The 15,000-nt window shown below is 38.5% G+C and overlaps 1 protein-coding gene and 1 long non-coding RNA gene across 5 annotated transcripts in view; one reads left to right on the top strand and one right to left on the bottom strand.

Annotated features, from left to right (window-relative positions):
• Nucleotides 1-1,496, top strand: part of LOC132124049 (uncharacterized) — a 62,056-nt gene extending 60,560 nt beyond the window's left edge. Inside the window, exon 2 of the long non-coding RNA XR_009426706.1 lies at nt 1,342-1,496. This is a non-coding gene — a long non-coding RNA (uncharacterized LOC132124049). The remainder of the gene's footprint in view (nt 1-1,341) is intronic.
• Nucleotides 1-15,000, bottom strand: part of LOC132124045 (piezo-type mechanosensitive ion channel component 2) — a 141,585-nt gene that overhangs the window by 99,966 nt on the left and 26,619 nt on the right. For all 4 annotated transcript variants that reach the window (XM_059534798.1, XM_059534800.1, XM_059534799.1 and 1 more), the window contains exon 3: nt 540-665. In XM_059534798.1, the coding sequence (XP_059390781.1) occupies nt 540-665 (126 nt within the window). The remainder of the gene's footprint in view (nt 1-539; nt 666-15,000) is intronic.

Here is a 15,000-nt window from a genome sequence, read left to right as displayed (position 1 = left end):
TTCAGCTAATATTGCTAATGCAACTTTTTTTTTTTTTTTATTATAGTAAAACTTATAGAATTTATAATCTTATTACCTTGATACTAAAATAACTAAAACTAAAATGTATAAAAACTATTTGGACATATGAAAAAAGGATAATAATGACAAAAATAAAAACTAATTTTTTCAAAATAAAAAAAAAATAAAAAAATAAAAATAAATTCAGAGCATTGCTCTGAACAGAGAAATCGTACACGATACTCTGACCAAATTTTCCTGCCAAACACTCGTGTGAGGTTGTGTTTATTGTAGCTTCCTATACAGCTGGAAAGTCATTTGGAAAGTTTCTTCTCTACCATTAGCAAGTGCGTGTTTGATTGGTTCATTACTTTTAACTGGTTAACCCAATTAGGGTCAACTTCAGCTTAGCTCAATCATTTAGTTTGAATTTCGTGCATCAGCTAATAAAACCGGTTTCCTCCTCCACCTGACCTCAACCAGATCCATCTATTGGTTTGAGAATCTGTAGTGGAGCGTTAGATGGGGTTGGTACTCACAGTTGAAGTTGGGCTCGATGTTGTCTCCTGCTAACAGACTGTTGATTGTGATTTGGTAGATGATGTGCAGCAGCAGGAACGTCATACTGGTGAAGCACAGGGATTTCAGCAAGCGCCCTGTGTGCCCTGCAGAAACAAAAGAATTAATACAAACTTTTAATTACATTAGCAAACAATGTGCATATAATCTAGAACTTATCTTAGAGTATGTGTAAGTGTGCAACGGAAATGTCATGATCAGCATAGTATGCATGTACTGTATGCACCTTGATTTTTCTTGTGCTAATTAGTTGGTCCACTAATTGGCAACACTGGTTGTTTCACTGAAAAAGAAACGTAAAAGACGAAACAACAACAAATTCCTCAAAGACAACAACAGCAGTGGACGCTTGTTGACAATAGTCCAAGAGGATTAGATAAATGCTAATCTAGTTTAAACAAGTTCAAAGACATGTTTTATTAGATATAACTTCTGGAGAGAAACGCTGCAGACACTGGACAAGGATGAAACTTTATAGAAATGTATTATTGCATTGCTTGCTCACCAGTGGATCCATCATTTTGAGAAGTATTTTAACTAAAAAATAAGTTTTTAACTAAAATAGAGTCTATAATCCATAATAACACTTCCTCCAGTAAAGAAGTGCATCTCCTGTTGTCTCTCACATCAAAATCAGTCACATATTAGTTTAGATCTGTTTAAACGCTGCTTGATCTGTGCAGATTTCTCTCCTGATTCAGACCAGAGCACTTTTTCACTGGAGGAAGTGTTATTATGGATTATAGACTCTATGTGTTTGAGTTAAAATCATCTTAATGCTGGATGTGTTTCAGGTTTTGTCTTCTCCAGATGTTCACTGATGGACTGGAGTGCTGTGGATTATTGTGATGTTTTTATCAGACTCTCATTCTGACGGCACCCATTCACTGCAGAGCATCCATTGATGAGACACTGATGCAGTGCTACATTTCTCCAAATCTGATGAAGAAACAAACTCATCCTGATCTCAGATGACCTGAGGGTGAGTAGTTTTTTGCACATTTTTATTTTCAGGTTTCAACTATTGCTAAATTGTAACATCCAATCCTGTTACCGAGGATAAAGACCTCAGTGACTTGTAATAATCCAGATTCCTATGCTTCTGGTCCAGCTGTAGGGAATTGAAGCACGTGTCCGGGTGAAGGTTCATCGAGTTGAACCTGTCTTTCTGCTCTTAATAGAAAAGAGCTGTAGTAATCCACTGCTATTAGCGGAAACTCACCCTTGTATTACTACTCTCTCTGTTTCTCTCTCGCTCTGGGCATCATTTAGCGCTGATGTTTTTGGCAGTGTTTGGGCTGTTCATCATTTAGGATCACGAGGCTCAGTGTGAGTTCAGAGCCGTGACGATCTCAGAAAACTCTAAATGAAACAATGCTGTGAGTAATACATGTTACAGGCCATAAAGGGGTCAAAAAGAGTTTTGATTTATGTACTTAAACATTTTTTATGATAGAAGAGAAGGATTTGGGATGGATGGACGTTGGTCTGCTATCAAAGGAAGCTGGGAATAGCACAGATAGCATCAAACATGAATTTTAGGATATTAAAAAACACCCACAACCCATCCGGCCCAAATGAGGAAATGACATCATACGCAAACCAAAAAAGTGCTTAATTTAATTGTCAATTTGGGACAGATCATATCACACATTTAAGGGAATAAAAAAAAAAAGGTCAAGAATCTGTAAGGGATCAGGATGAAATTTCACCCTACTTTGATGTTTGCATGGATTAAAAAATGCCAAGAAATGCATTTGTAGTTGATTCGAAGGCTTTGGAACAAACGTCTTCTGTAAACGGAGGTCAAGGAAAGGGCTTGAGGTAGAAAACGAGGTCTGAAACCTTACAGATAATAATATTAGTGAGTCTAAAGTCACACTTTACAAACGTGGGCCTGGGAAAGCACACAAGTCTCCTTTGATTAAACGTAGACCTCATTAATTCACGAGTCATATTCCAGATATCAGAGGTAATGAGAGCGGATCGTTTCCTTCCCCGTGGATCCCGATGGAAGATTATATATCAGTCCTCAGACACGGCTGTTTCCGTAGCACACCGCAACTCAGTTTCTTAAAACGTTAGGAAGCAGAACCAAGGACAGAAGCTTCCTCATTATGCAATTAGCAAACTTTCAGAAAGGAGTAGAAAAGTGTTGGACATTAACTATACAACAACTATTAACAATTTTGATCAAACAAATGCAGTCTTTGTGAACAGAAGAGACTTAAAACATTAAATCACACAATGCTAGTGTGCATTTCAAATATTCAGTTCTTCCCTTCAAGAAAAATTAACCAGATAACATAGTCTTATAACTGTGTATGTAACTGTGACGTAAACACAAGGCTATTGACTATTCATGTCGATACAGGAACACAACCGCGTTCATCAAATCATTGCACCGGGTTTTAAAAGTAATAATAAAATGACTGCAATTTCCATATTAAATATAATGCAGAAAGCATACTAATGTTTACAAAAGCGGAGTCTCCATCGATGTATTAACACCTACGATAACAATTTCTGAATCAGAAACCACTGCCAAGATCTTGACAATGGTTTACTGTTATGAAAATGTTTTACAGGTCTGCTCACGCCACACAGTTTTACTGTGAGCTCAGGCGATTCGCCCAATTAGAAAACATTATATTCTCATTATTCTGTTCCCCGATGAGCCATTGCATCCATTCCAGGCGTCTGAACGGGTCTCAGTGTTTGTGTGCGGTGTGTAATGGTGAAAATATGTGGTGCTTCTTCATTGTTTGAGAGCTCCAGATACGGGCCGGACCCATAGGTGTATTCAATACTGCCAAATTGAAAGCTGGAGATGGTATGAACCATCAAAAATCCCCTCGGCTCCTCTGGACAGAGATATTGGTGTTGGCTTCTTTTTGTAAAGGTGAATTAGGAAGGATTATAAAGGAACTATCTGTGGATATCAGCATTGATCGAGCGACCGCAGCGCACAGACAATGCAGGAGCACTGACGACAGCAGAACCTCAGTCAATACCATCACATCTCCAAAAGCTTTTACAGACTTAAATGGGAAAATCGGAGATTCACAATTGACAGCAATGAGCAGGACAGAGTCAAATTTAATAATGCATGCTATAAAATGTTACTCTTATGGGAACGTCTCTCCTCTCATAATTGATTTGAATCAATTCATTCTTACACTACAATCACTTTAAGCCAGAGAGCAACTACTCAAGCCTTATGTAAGAGTTTAATACGCTAAGTTCATGCACTATCATTTAAAAGCTTGGGGTTGGTAAGAATCATAGTGCTTGTGCTTTGATCAAAAAGATTGTTAATAAAAATTATGAAATATTATTGTAATTTAAAACATCTGTTTTCTGTGTGAATCTGTGTTAAAGTGTAATGTATTTCTGTGATGCTTCGCTGTATTTTCAGCATCATTCCTCCAGTCTTCAGTGTCACATGATCTTCAGAAATCATGAAAATATGATGATTTACTGCTCGAGAAACATTTCTGATCATTATTAATGTTGAAAACAGTTGTGCTGCTCAATATTTCTGTGGAAACTGTGATGCATTTTATTTTTCAGGATTCACAGATGAATAGAAAGCTGAAAAGAACAGCATTTATTTGAAATAGAATTATTTTTGTAGCGTTATTAATGTCTTTACTGACACTTTTGATAAATTTAATGAATCCTAAAATATTTATTTTATTTAAGCTAAATATATGGAAATATTTAAGCAAATTTTTCTAAATTAGACAAAACTGTTCTAAGATATTAATTATAAAACATCATTCTGACTTTTAATTATTATATAATTAATGTGGTAAATGCGATCAATCTACAGTTAGTTAGGTGATAAAAAATGGAGAGAAGTAGGAAAATAATTAAATATTTTTTTTATATGTATATTTATAAAAATATATAAATAAATAAATATTTTAATTTATAAATAAATTCATATTTGTGCTTTAATTCATGGCGTGAATCACTGAATCAAAACATGCTGCTTTATCTTACACTTTCAACTGTTTAAAACCAAAGTGCTTGAATAGTTGTTTATTGTTCCCAGATACTTTGGTCTGTATTTCTCAGCATCTGGTTTCTGAGTTTACGTGTCATAAAAGTGAATCATCACAAGCTCTGATTCATTTATAAAAACCCCAGCAAATCTCTGTAGTGCAGGAAAAGTCTGGTCTGAGCTTTTCTTTCTGGCACAGTTTCTTCCTGACTTACACAGTCAGATCACAGCCCATGTTAGATCAGACACATGACTTCACTACACATACAAAAAAAGATTAAAAAGAAAGGAAAAAAAGATGATGAAAATGAAGCTGTGTGAATGTGAAATAGTCATTAAATAGACTGCATGTCTAATTCCCCAACAGTTGCTTCTTTAAACATGCTAGATATATTGCAGTGCTTTATGGTGATTTATACTCTGGTCTGATGCCACAAACTTATCAAACTCTGTTTTATAACAATGTATTACTGCATCAGTCTGTGATATATTACCCAAGATACATCTAAAGTACCTGATGTCCTTCGTTTCAATCAATACAGGGATCTGGCCTTGCATTTTGATTACAGATGTTTTAGCCAGCAGTTAACAATCTAGCAGTGTGACATAACTGGGATTTGCAGTCAGATCGCAAATCTCAAAGGTGTTCACAGAGTCCAAAATCCTGATATCATTGACCCAAACCTGGATAACTCGCTTTCTTTTGAAGAACACAAAAAGAGACGTTTTGAAGAATGTTAATGCTGCTCTCTTCCATATAGGGATCAAGTGCTGTCAAGATCCATAAAACACAATAAAAGAACCAAAAAAGTATTACTCATGTAATATATTAAGCCTTCTGAAGTCAAGCAATAGGTACATTTATGAATATGTGGGTGAGTAAATAAAGACAGAATTGTTTTTTGTTTTTTCTGAGTGGATTATCACTTTAAAACTCCTGGAGGAACTCTTCAGAGAGATCCGGTGAATACTTCACATTCTTCAGCTTCCAGAGGTTTTCCTTCTTTCTGTTTACATTGCTTTGTTTCATATAATGCATACTCAAAGGTTTGTGTTTAGTAAGATTTTTAAAATAAATGTATATTTTGTTCAGCAAAAATGCATTAAATTGATTAAAAGTGAGAGTAAAGAGATTTGTGAAAAAGAAATACAAATAAATGCTGCCCTTTTGTACGTTCTATTCATCCGTTATTCCTGAAAAATAAAATGTATCCAGTTTCCACAGAAATATTGAGCAGCACAACTGTGTTCAACATTGATAATAATCAGAAATGTTTCTCGAGCAGTAAATCATAATATTTTAATGATTTCTGAAGATCACTGAAGACTGGAGGAATGATGCTGGAAATACAGCGGAGCATCACAGAAATAAATTAGACTTTAACACAGATTCACACAGAAAACAGGTATTTTGATTTGTAAAAATATTTGATAAATTATTACAATATTTTGGATCAAAAAAATGCAGTCTGGTGAGCAGAAGAGACTTCGTTCAGAAACATCAAAAAGTGTTACGGCCCCAGACTTCTGAATAATAGTGTTTAAAGCAAATGTATGAAACCGGTCAGACTACAGAGTAGATCAAAGTTGATGAACTACTTCAAACAGCAAGATTTCCTCAGCATTGACTGTGTTCCAAAAATAAATAAATAGATGGATAAATGAAGATGTAAGGAGCTGTGAATCATGGCTGGCGCTGCTTCCTGAGGAAAGTGAGGTGAGGCCGGGTTTGGATCTGTTTCCTCAGGAAACCCTCCTGCGTACCTCAAGAGGACAGATCGTCTCTTTGTCCTGCGCTTATACTTCTCTTTCTCCTGGGATCAATGTTCTCATTACTTCAGTGTTTCTCGAACAAAAGCTTAAAGGGTTAGTTCACCCAGAAAAGAAAATTAGTCATCCTAGGTGTATATGACTTTCTTCTTTCATACAAATCCAGTCAAGAGTTATTTTGATCTTTTAAGCTGTTTGATGACACTCAGTGGGTGTTGCACTGCATCGGTCCATGAGAAGTTTAATAAAAAGCGCATCCATAAAAAAAGTGTCTCACTCCTGTAGTAATACACTTTATTTCATTTGTATGGATGGGCACTTTTTATTTCACTTCTTTTGGACTGATGCATGCAAAACCCGCTGAGTGGCATCAAACAGCCTGAAAAATCAAAGACAATTTTTTTAATAACTCTGACTGAATTCGCCTGAAAGAAGAAAGTCAGATACACTTAGGATGACTTCAGGGTGAGTAATTTATGGATCAATTTTCATTTTTGGATATACTAATGCTTTAAAGGGATAGTTCACCTAAAAATGTGCTCACAGGATTTGTAAAGAAATGCAACTTTATAACTTACAATTCAGTTTTTTTTTTTTTTTTAAGAAATTCTGAGGCAAAAAAAAAAAAAATCTATAGTGGAGATATAATAATAATAATCATCATAATTGTGAGATGTAAACTTATAATTTAGGGATTACAACTCAGAATTCTGCCTTTTTTCATGCAGTTTTGAATTTCTATTATTGTTATTATTAGAACCATAGTAGTGGTACTTTATTCCACGGTGAAAATAGAGTTGTTTTTTGTTTTTGTTTTTTCCTCAAAATTGCAAAATATAAACTCAGAATTCTGACTTTTATTGTCTCGTAATAGTTTATATTTGTTGAATTTTTATAAAAAGAGGAAAATAAAAAGAGGTAATTGTGACTTTTTATCACACTTAAGACTTTTCACGTAATTGTGAGTTTATACTGTATCTCACAATTCTGACATTTTTCTAAGAGTTGTGGGTTTATCTCTCAATTCTGAATTTATATCTCACAAAGTCAGAATTGTGAGATGAAATGTTGCAGCTAAATTTAGCATTTTTTATCCTGTGGAGGAAACGGTCTTCCATACGTTTCACAGACTCCAGTATGACTTTATAAAGCATAGCGGAGTTGCAGATAATTTGTGAGCTGCAATAAAATGTCCGACTGTGCTTACGAAATTCTCACATATTTTCAAATTCAGCTCGGGCCTCATGTGTCCCCTGTTAATCTTCAGCTGAGATCTACCCAAATGCATATCATCACATTACAACAGTCCTGGCTGAAGACAGGTAAAGGCCTGTAATTAATAGCAGCATCTGGCTGTAATGACGCAGAGGCCGGCTGAGGTTTAACTCACGGCTCACGCTGAGGCCTAAACTAAACAAACCCCCTCACTGTCTGCCCAACAGAGACTACAGCACGCCAAATCAACTCCAGTACAGTATATCTATACATATATACACAGTACAGTACATATAATGTACAGTCCACAAACTTTTCATGTGGTGTAAAACGAGCCAGGGATTGTCAAGTCTTTCATGAAACTTCTTGAAGTAAAATTCTGCATGGGCAAATTAAGTGACGCTTTAATTGCAATGAATTAAAAAGAGAGTGAGAGTGACAGAGTGAGAGAGAGAGAGTGAGAGAGAGACAGAGAGAGTGAGAGAGAGAGGGAGACAGAGAGTGAGTGAGAGACAGAGTGAGAGAGAGACAGAGAGAGTGAGAGCGAGAGTGAGTGAGAGACAGAGTGAGATAGAGACAGAGTGAGAGAGAGAGACAGAGAGAGTGAGAGAGTGAGAGAGAGAGTGAGAGAGTGAGAGAGAGAGAGTGAGATAGAGACAGAGTGAGATAGAGACAGAGTGAGAGAGAGAGACAGAGAGAGTGAGAGAGTGAGAGAGAGAGTGAGAGAGTGAGAGAGAGAGAGTGAGATAGAGACAGAGTGAGATAGAGACAGAGTGAGTGAGAGAGTGAGAGAGAGAGAGTGAGAGAGTGAGAGAGAGAGAGAGAGAGACAGAGTGAGAGAGAGAGTGAGAGAGAGAGAGTGAGTGAGAGACAGAGTGAGATAGAGACAGAGTGAGAGAGAGAGACAGAGAGAGTGAGAGAGTGAGAGAGAGAGAGTGAGTGAGAGACAGAGTGAGATAGAGACAGAGTGAGTGAGAGAGTGAGAGAGAGAGAGTGAGAGAGTGAGAGAGAGAGAGAGAGAGAGACAGAGTGAGATAGAGACAGAGAGAGTGAGAGAGAGTGAGAGAGAGACAGAGTGAGTTAGAGACAGAGTGAGAGAGAGAGACAGAGAGAGTGAGAGCGAGAGTGAGTGAGAGACAGAGTGAGATAGAGACAGAGTGAGAGAGAGAGACAGAGAGAGTGAGAGAGAGAGTGAGTGAGAGACAGAGTGAGATAGAGACAGAGTGAGTGAGAGAGTGAGAGAGAGAGAGTGAGTGAGAGACAGAGTGAGATAGAGACAGAGTGAGTGAGAGAGACAGAGAGAGTGAGAGAGAGAGAGAGAGAGAGTGAGTGAGAGACAGAGTGAGAGAGAGAGACAGAGAGAGTGAGAGAGTGAGAGAGAGAGAGTGAGTGAGAGACAGAGTGAGAGAGAGAGACAGAGAGAGTGAGAGAGTGAGAGAGAGAGAGTGAGAGAGAGTTACCACGGTTACGATGGCAGTTGGCAGCAGAAATACCAGCTCCTGATTTCAACATCATTTTTGCCAGATAATGGATTTTTTCATGAACCAAATCATAATTAGTTAATTGGACATTTATTTGTGAACAATAGAGGCAGAAGATTTCTAAGGTAAGACCTCTTAAAAAGATTGTCATCGACTAAAAACGACATATAAAGTCACTGTAGCAGTTAACTGTTAGCCAAGCTGACATTCTGTGACAGTTAGTTCAGTTAGAACAACATGGGCCTCACTAAAGCAGAGGCATTTTTCAAAAATGAAGAGGAGTTGGAGATAATCTATCCAGCAGAAATTAAATCTACAAAAGACAAGAAAAAGATGAAAGAGATTATGCTGAGGGAGAACCCAGAGATTCTGCTATCTGACTACAGTGGAGCAGAAAACAGCAGAGTGCTGTGTAACCTGCTGTTCTTCACTGAACAGACATCATCCTGGCACACCGTCCTCTGCTCAAACATGACATGTGTGAGGAAAGGAGGCATCAGCAAAGGCAGACAACTCACTCTGGAAGGAGAGAACGACACAAAGCTGACTGTGAATCTTTACCATAATGGCACAGTCATGGTCCAGGGAGCAGAAACCAGCCTCAGTGAATTCCAGAGGAGCTTCAGAAACCTTAAACACCAGGTTCAGAAGATAAAACAAGATCCTGAAATGAAGAGCCACACAGTGCCCAGCACCAGCTCCGTTACCATCTCTGACAGCAGCTCAGGAACTCCTCAAACACACAGACACTCCAGCACTCCTGCGTCTCCTAAGATCAAGGCTTTGAGAGATAACATCGCTGAGCTGGAGCAGCACTTCTGTCTGTTTAAAGAGGAAACTACCAACAGCCTCCATCATCTGCTAAACCTGACCAGCCACCACAGTGTGCAACAAATACAGCAGCTCTGCTCTGCTGTAAAACAACTGGAGGAGGACAATCAAGAGCTGCACCAAGAGCTGAGGAGGGTGAGAGAAGAGAACAACACAGCCACACACTGGAGAGACTGCTGGAGGAGACCAGAAACCAGCTCCACACAAGACAACACCAAGAGAGTGTCAGCACCCAAACACACAGCACAAACACCACTCAACAGCAGCAGTGTGTCAGCTCACCGTCTCAGAGCTCCTTCACTCCTGCAACCGCTCACAAGCTCAAGAGGAAAGAGAGCAGCAGCAGTACACAGAGTCCTCCACCTGCACCATTCAGGAGCACCAGCAGAGAACAGAAGAGTCAAGACAACATCATTATACTCTGTGATTCCAACGGCCATCATCTCGACCCCAGACGACTGTTTCCGGGGAGATCTGTGAAGAAGTTCTGGTGTCCCACGTCACACTCAGCTGTGAGGCTGCTGCGAGACGGTGGGTTCGGTGCACCGTCACACATCATTCTCCACACCGGGACAAACGACCTCAGTGCTAGAAACATAGATGTCACTAAAGCCCTGACCAACGTAGTGCAAACAGCTAGCAGGATCTACCCCAGAGCCAAAATCATCATCTCGACCCTTCTACCTCGCAGAGACGTGCCACAAAACATCATCAACTCCATCAATGAGAAGATAGCTGGAATCTGTGCTTCAATGACAAATGTCCACATAGCTGACCATCAGCGCATCACCCATGAGCATCTATATGACCACATCCACATCCATCGAGAGGGAATGAGACTGTTTGCTAAGAGCATCAAGGAGACAGCCCTGCGCCCCCCTCCGAAGACGCTCGGTGATCACGAGGAGAGGGTAAGAGTGCTTCAGTCAGACAGCTACGCCGCTGTAGCAGCAGGACGAGCTAGAACAGACTCCAGAGACCTGATCCAGATCAAAAACATGCTGAAAATGATCTGTGACAACCTACTAGCTTAACTACTTACAGTGTGTCTGGAGTTAAAAATTATCATTACTTCTTAATTACTTTTATTCCACTTATTTCTACTTGTTTACTTTCAAATTTGACAATTGTAAAACTCATTCACTCATGATATATTTATATCATATATATATTATATATATATTATTTATATATATAATCCTTTTTTTTTTTTTTTTTTTTTTTAATTGATGAATTTATATTTTAAAACATGATTTGTTCATGAATTCAAACATTATTCTGGTAAATGCAATACTTCCCAATGTCATCGTTTAAAATAACTAGTTATAATATTCAAGGAATGTTCTCTTCAGCTTTTGGAGAGAAAAGTACCAATCCTGATTTAATTAACGCTGTACATAGTTCAGACATAATTATTTTACTTGAGACATGGAGTCGTTTAGACTCTCAAACCTCCCCCCCCTCACACTACAGAGAGCTGCGCATCCCCTCAATCAAACAGCCTGATGTTAGAAACGGAAGAGATTCAGGAGGAATCATAGTCTGGTTTAAACACCATCTGTGGCAGTATATTCAGCCCATGAAAAAGGGAAAAACACACATTTGGATAAAAATTCAAAAAGAGATTTTGTGTTTAGATGAGGACCTGTACCTGTGTTCCACATATATCCCCCCATATGAGTCGCCTTATTATAATGAAGACATCTTCTCAACCCTACAATCAGAGATCAGTTACTTCCAGTCTAGAGGTTCAGTTCTATTAATGGGGGATCTGAACGCCAGAACGGGGAAGGAACAGGACTACATCAGCTCTGATGGGGACAAATATATTAACAGTTCACTTCATCATCAGCAAAAAGGTTTTACCAAAACACGCCAGAATTATGACAACACGATTAACAGACATGGAAAACAAGTCGTGCAGCTCTGCAAAAGCCTGGGCCTGTACATAGTGAATGGCAGAATGACGGGTGACTCTCTGGGCCGATGTACATACAGCTCACATCTGGGCAGCAGCACAGTAGATTACGCCATCACAGATCTAGACCAGAGTCAGATCAACTATTTCACAGTGATGCCACAGCTGCCATTATCAGACCACAGTCACATAGTCCTCAGTCTCAACAGGTCAGGGAATCATCTGCCATCTTCTGAACAGAAAGTTCAATTATATCCGCTCCCCCCCAAATTTATATGGAGTAAAGACAGTCCTGCCCAGTATGAAGCTGCGCTCCACAGCACCCACGCTGAGAACATGATAGACTCATTTCTCCTGACTACATTTAGTGTAGAGAAGAGAAGTATCAATTTAGCAACTAAACAGTTAACTCAAATCTTTTCTACAGTGGTCAGAAAAGCCCTCAGAAAAAGAACAAATTACCGATGTAAAAAAGAAATCGCTAAAGATGCTTGGTTTGATAAAGATTGTCAAAAACTAAGAAAAGAATTAAGATCATTATCAAATAAAAAACACAGAGACCCTGCAAACCAACAAATACGAGCCACATATCAAGAAATGCTCAAACTATACAAGTCACTATTAATACAGAAGAAAACTGACCACATAAAAATTAAAATAAACAAAATTGAAGAAGCAATCGATCAAAATTCTTTTTGGGATTTATGGAATAATTTAGATAAATCCAAAGAGGCCAAACACCTTCCCATCTATGACCCAAACATCTGGACTGAACATTTCAGAAAACTCTATTCTCTAAACGAACCAACCCTCGCCCAAAAACATCTGACCTCCCAACTAAATAACCTGGAATACACGAGAAAAGAGCAGCTCAATCATTTAGACAAGCCCATAGAATTAACTGAACTGACAGAGAAGATGAAATCCCTCAAAAATAAGAAATCAAGTGGCTTAGATGGAATTTCTAATGAAATGCTGAAACACAGCAGCCCCAAACTGAGACTTGCTATCCTAACATTATTCAATCTCTTATTAAAATCTGGACACTTTCCTGAGATCTGGAAAGAGAACGTGATAACCCCGATTTTTAAACAAGGTGAAAAGTATGACCCAGATAATTATAGAGGCATCACAGTGAGCAGTAACCTCGGAAAACTATTCTGCTCCATCATCAATGAGAGATTAATTCAGTTCATCCAAGAACACAAGATTTTAAACAATTGTCAAATTGGATTTATGCCAAAACAGAGAACTTCAAATCACATTTACACACTCCACACACTCATAGAAAAATATGTTCATCAAACAAAACAAGGACAAATATTTGGCTGCTTCATTGATTTTAAAAAAGCCTTTGATTCGGTATGGCACAATGGACTTTTTCTAAAACTGATTCAGAGCGGAATAGGAGGAAAGACATATGACATCATAAAGGACATATACAACGGGAACAAATGCTGTGTCAAGATCAACGACAGACGTACTGATTATTTCAGTCAGAACAAAGGAGTGCGTCAAGGCTGTAGCCTCAGCCCGACTCTGTTTAATATCTATATTAATGAACTGGCATCAGCACTTGAGAAGTCCCCTTGCCCTGGTCTGACCCTCGAGGGCTCCTGTACGCTGACGATCTTCTGCTCTTGTCACCTCATGAAGAGGGGCTACACCAAAGCCTCTCGCTTTTAGAAGATTACAGTAGAGACTGGGCCTTACCAATAAACATGGAGAAATCCAAAATTATCATCTTTCAGAAAAAACCTCGGCTTACTGACAAAAAATATAGTTTCACAATCGGGGGAACACTTCTTAATCATGTGACGTGTTATAATTATTTGGGTCTCACTATCTCAGCTTCTGGTCAGTTTGACCTGGCAATAAAACATCTGACTGATAAGGCACGCAGGGCTTATTACACTATTAGAAAATCTTTGTTCAAATTCAACCCACCTATTAAATTATGGCTAAAAATCTTCGACAGCATCATCAAACCCATTCTTCTATACGGTTGTGAGATCTGGGGCCCCAAATTTAAATTAAACTACACATCGTGGGATAAAAGACCCACTGAAATGTTCCACCTGGAGTTCTGCAAGAACATCCTGGGACTTCACAGAAACGCCCCTAGTCTCGGCTGCAGGGCAGAACTGGGCAGATTCCCTCTTCTAGCAGAGATCCAGAAGAGAACAGCCAAGTTCTGGTTCCATCTATCAGACACACGGACAGATGATTACCATCACTGCGCTCTTATGTACAGGACAGGACACCCAGAGAGTGACCCCACGCACTATTTAGTGGAAAAACACCAACTCAGCTCAACCATTCAATTAAGACACGCAAAAGTTAAAGAAATTGTAAAACTAACCCAGGAAGAATACATCTATGATTGGCAGGTCAAAGTAGAACAAATTAACAAATTAAAATACTTCTATAGATTAAAGACTGGCTATCAATTGGCACCTTACTTGATCAAAATTAAAGACTATAGTAAGAGAAAGCTCCTGACGAAGTATCGTCTGAGTGATCACCGTCTGTGTGTGGAGACGGGCCGACACAAACACAGCTGGAGAGAGAGAGTGTGTGTGTGTGTGTGTGTGTGTGTGTGTGGAGACGGGCCGACACAAACACAGCTGGAGAGAGAGAGAGCTCCGACTGTGTCCTCACTGCACAGAGAGACTCGTAGAGGACGAGCTGCACTTCCTCACACACTGCAGCAAATATGAACACATTAGAGACAACTACTTTACCCAAATAGCTCAAATTCTGCCAGAATTCAGGCAAGCAAGCGACATTGACAAACTCAGTTATATTTTGGGAGAGAAAGAGAAGTGTGTCCAGCTCGCAGCGCAGTATGTGTCCTCCTGTCACATCATGAGGGACAAAAACTAAACTCCTGTTCTTAAGCAATGCTCTCTGTAAATATTTACCCTGTATTCACTTTTTTTGTTTATTTATTTATTTATTTTGTGTGTTATGTGATTATATATGTACAATATGGACATGAATAGGTTTTTTTTTTTTTTTTTTTTTTTTTACTATTATTATTTATTTATTTATTTTATTATTATTATTATTTTTTTTTATCTACATATCTATATATCTGTATAACTTGTTTACTGTTTATTGCTTTGGCAACATTGTGCTGTTTCACAGTCATGCCAATAAAGCTCATTTGAATTGAAAAATTGAATTGAATTGAA

Source organism: Carassius carassius, chromosome 42, assembly GCF_963082965.1.
Source record: "Carassius carassius chromosome 42, fCarCar2.1, whole genome shotgun sequence".
In the NCBI taxonomy this organism is placed as follows: domain Eukaryota; kingdom Metazoa; phylum Chordata; class Actinopteri; order Cypriniformes; family Cyprinidae; genus Carassius; species Carassius carassius.
Note: the sequence above shows the minus strand (reverse complement) of the source record. Positions and strands in the feature narration are given on the sequence as shown.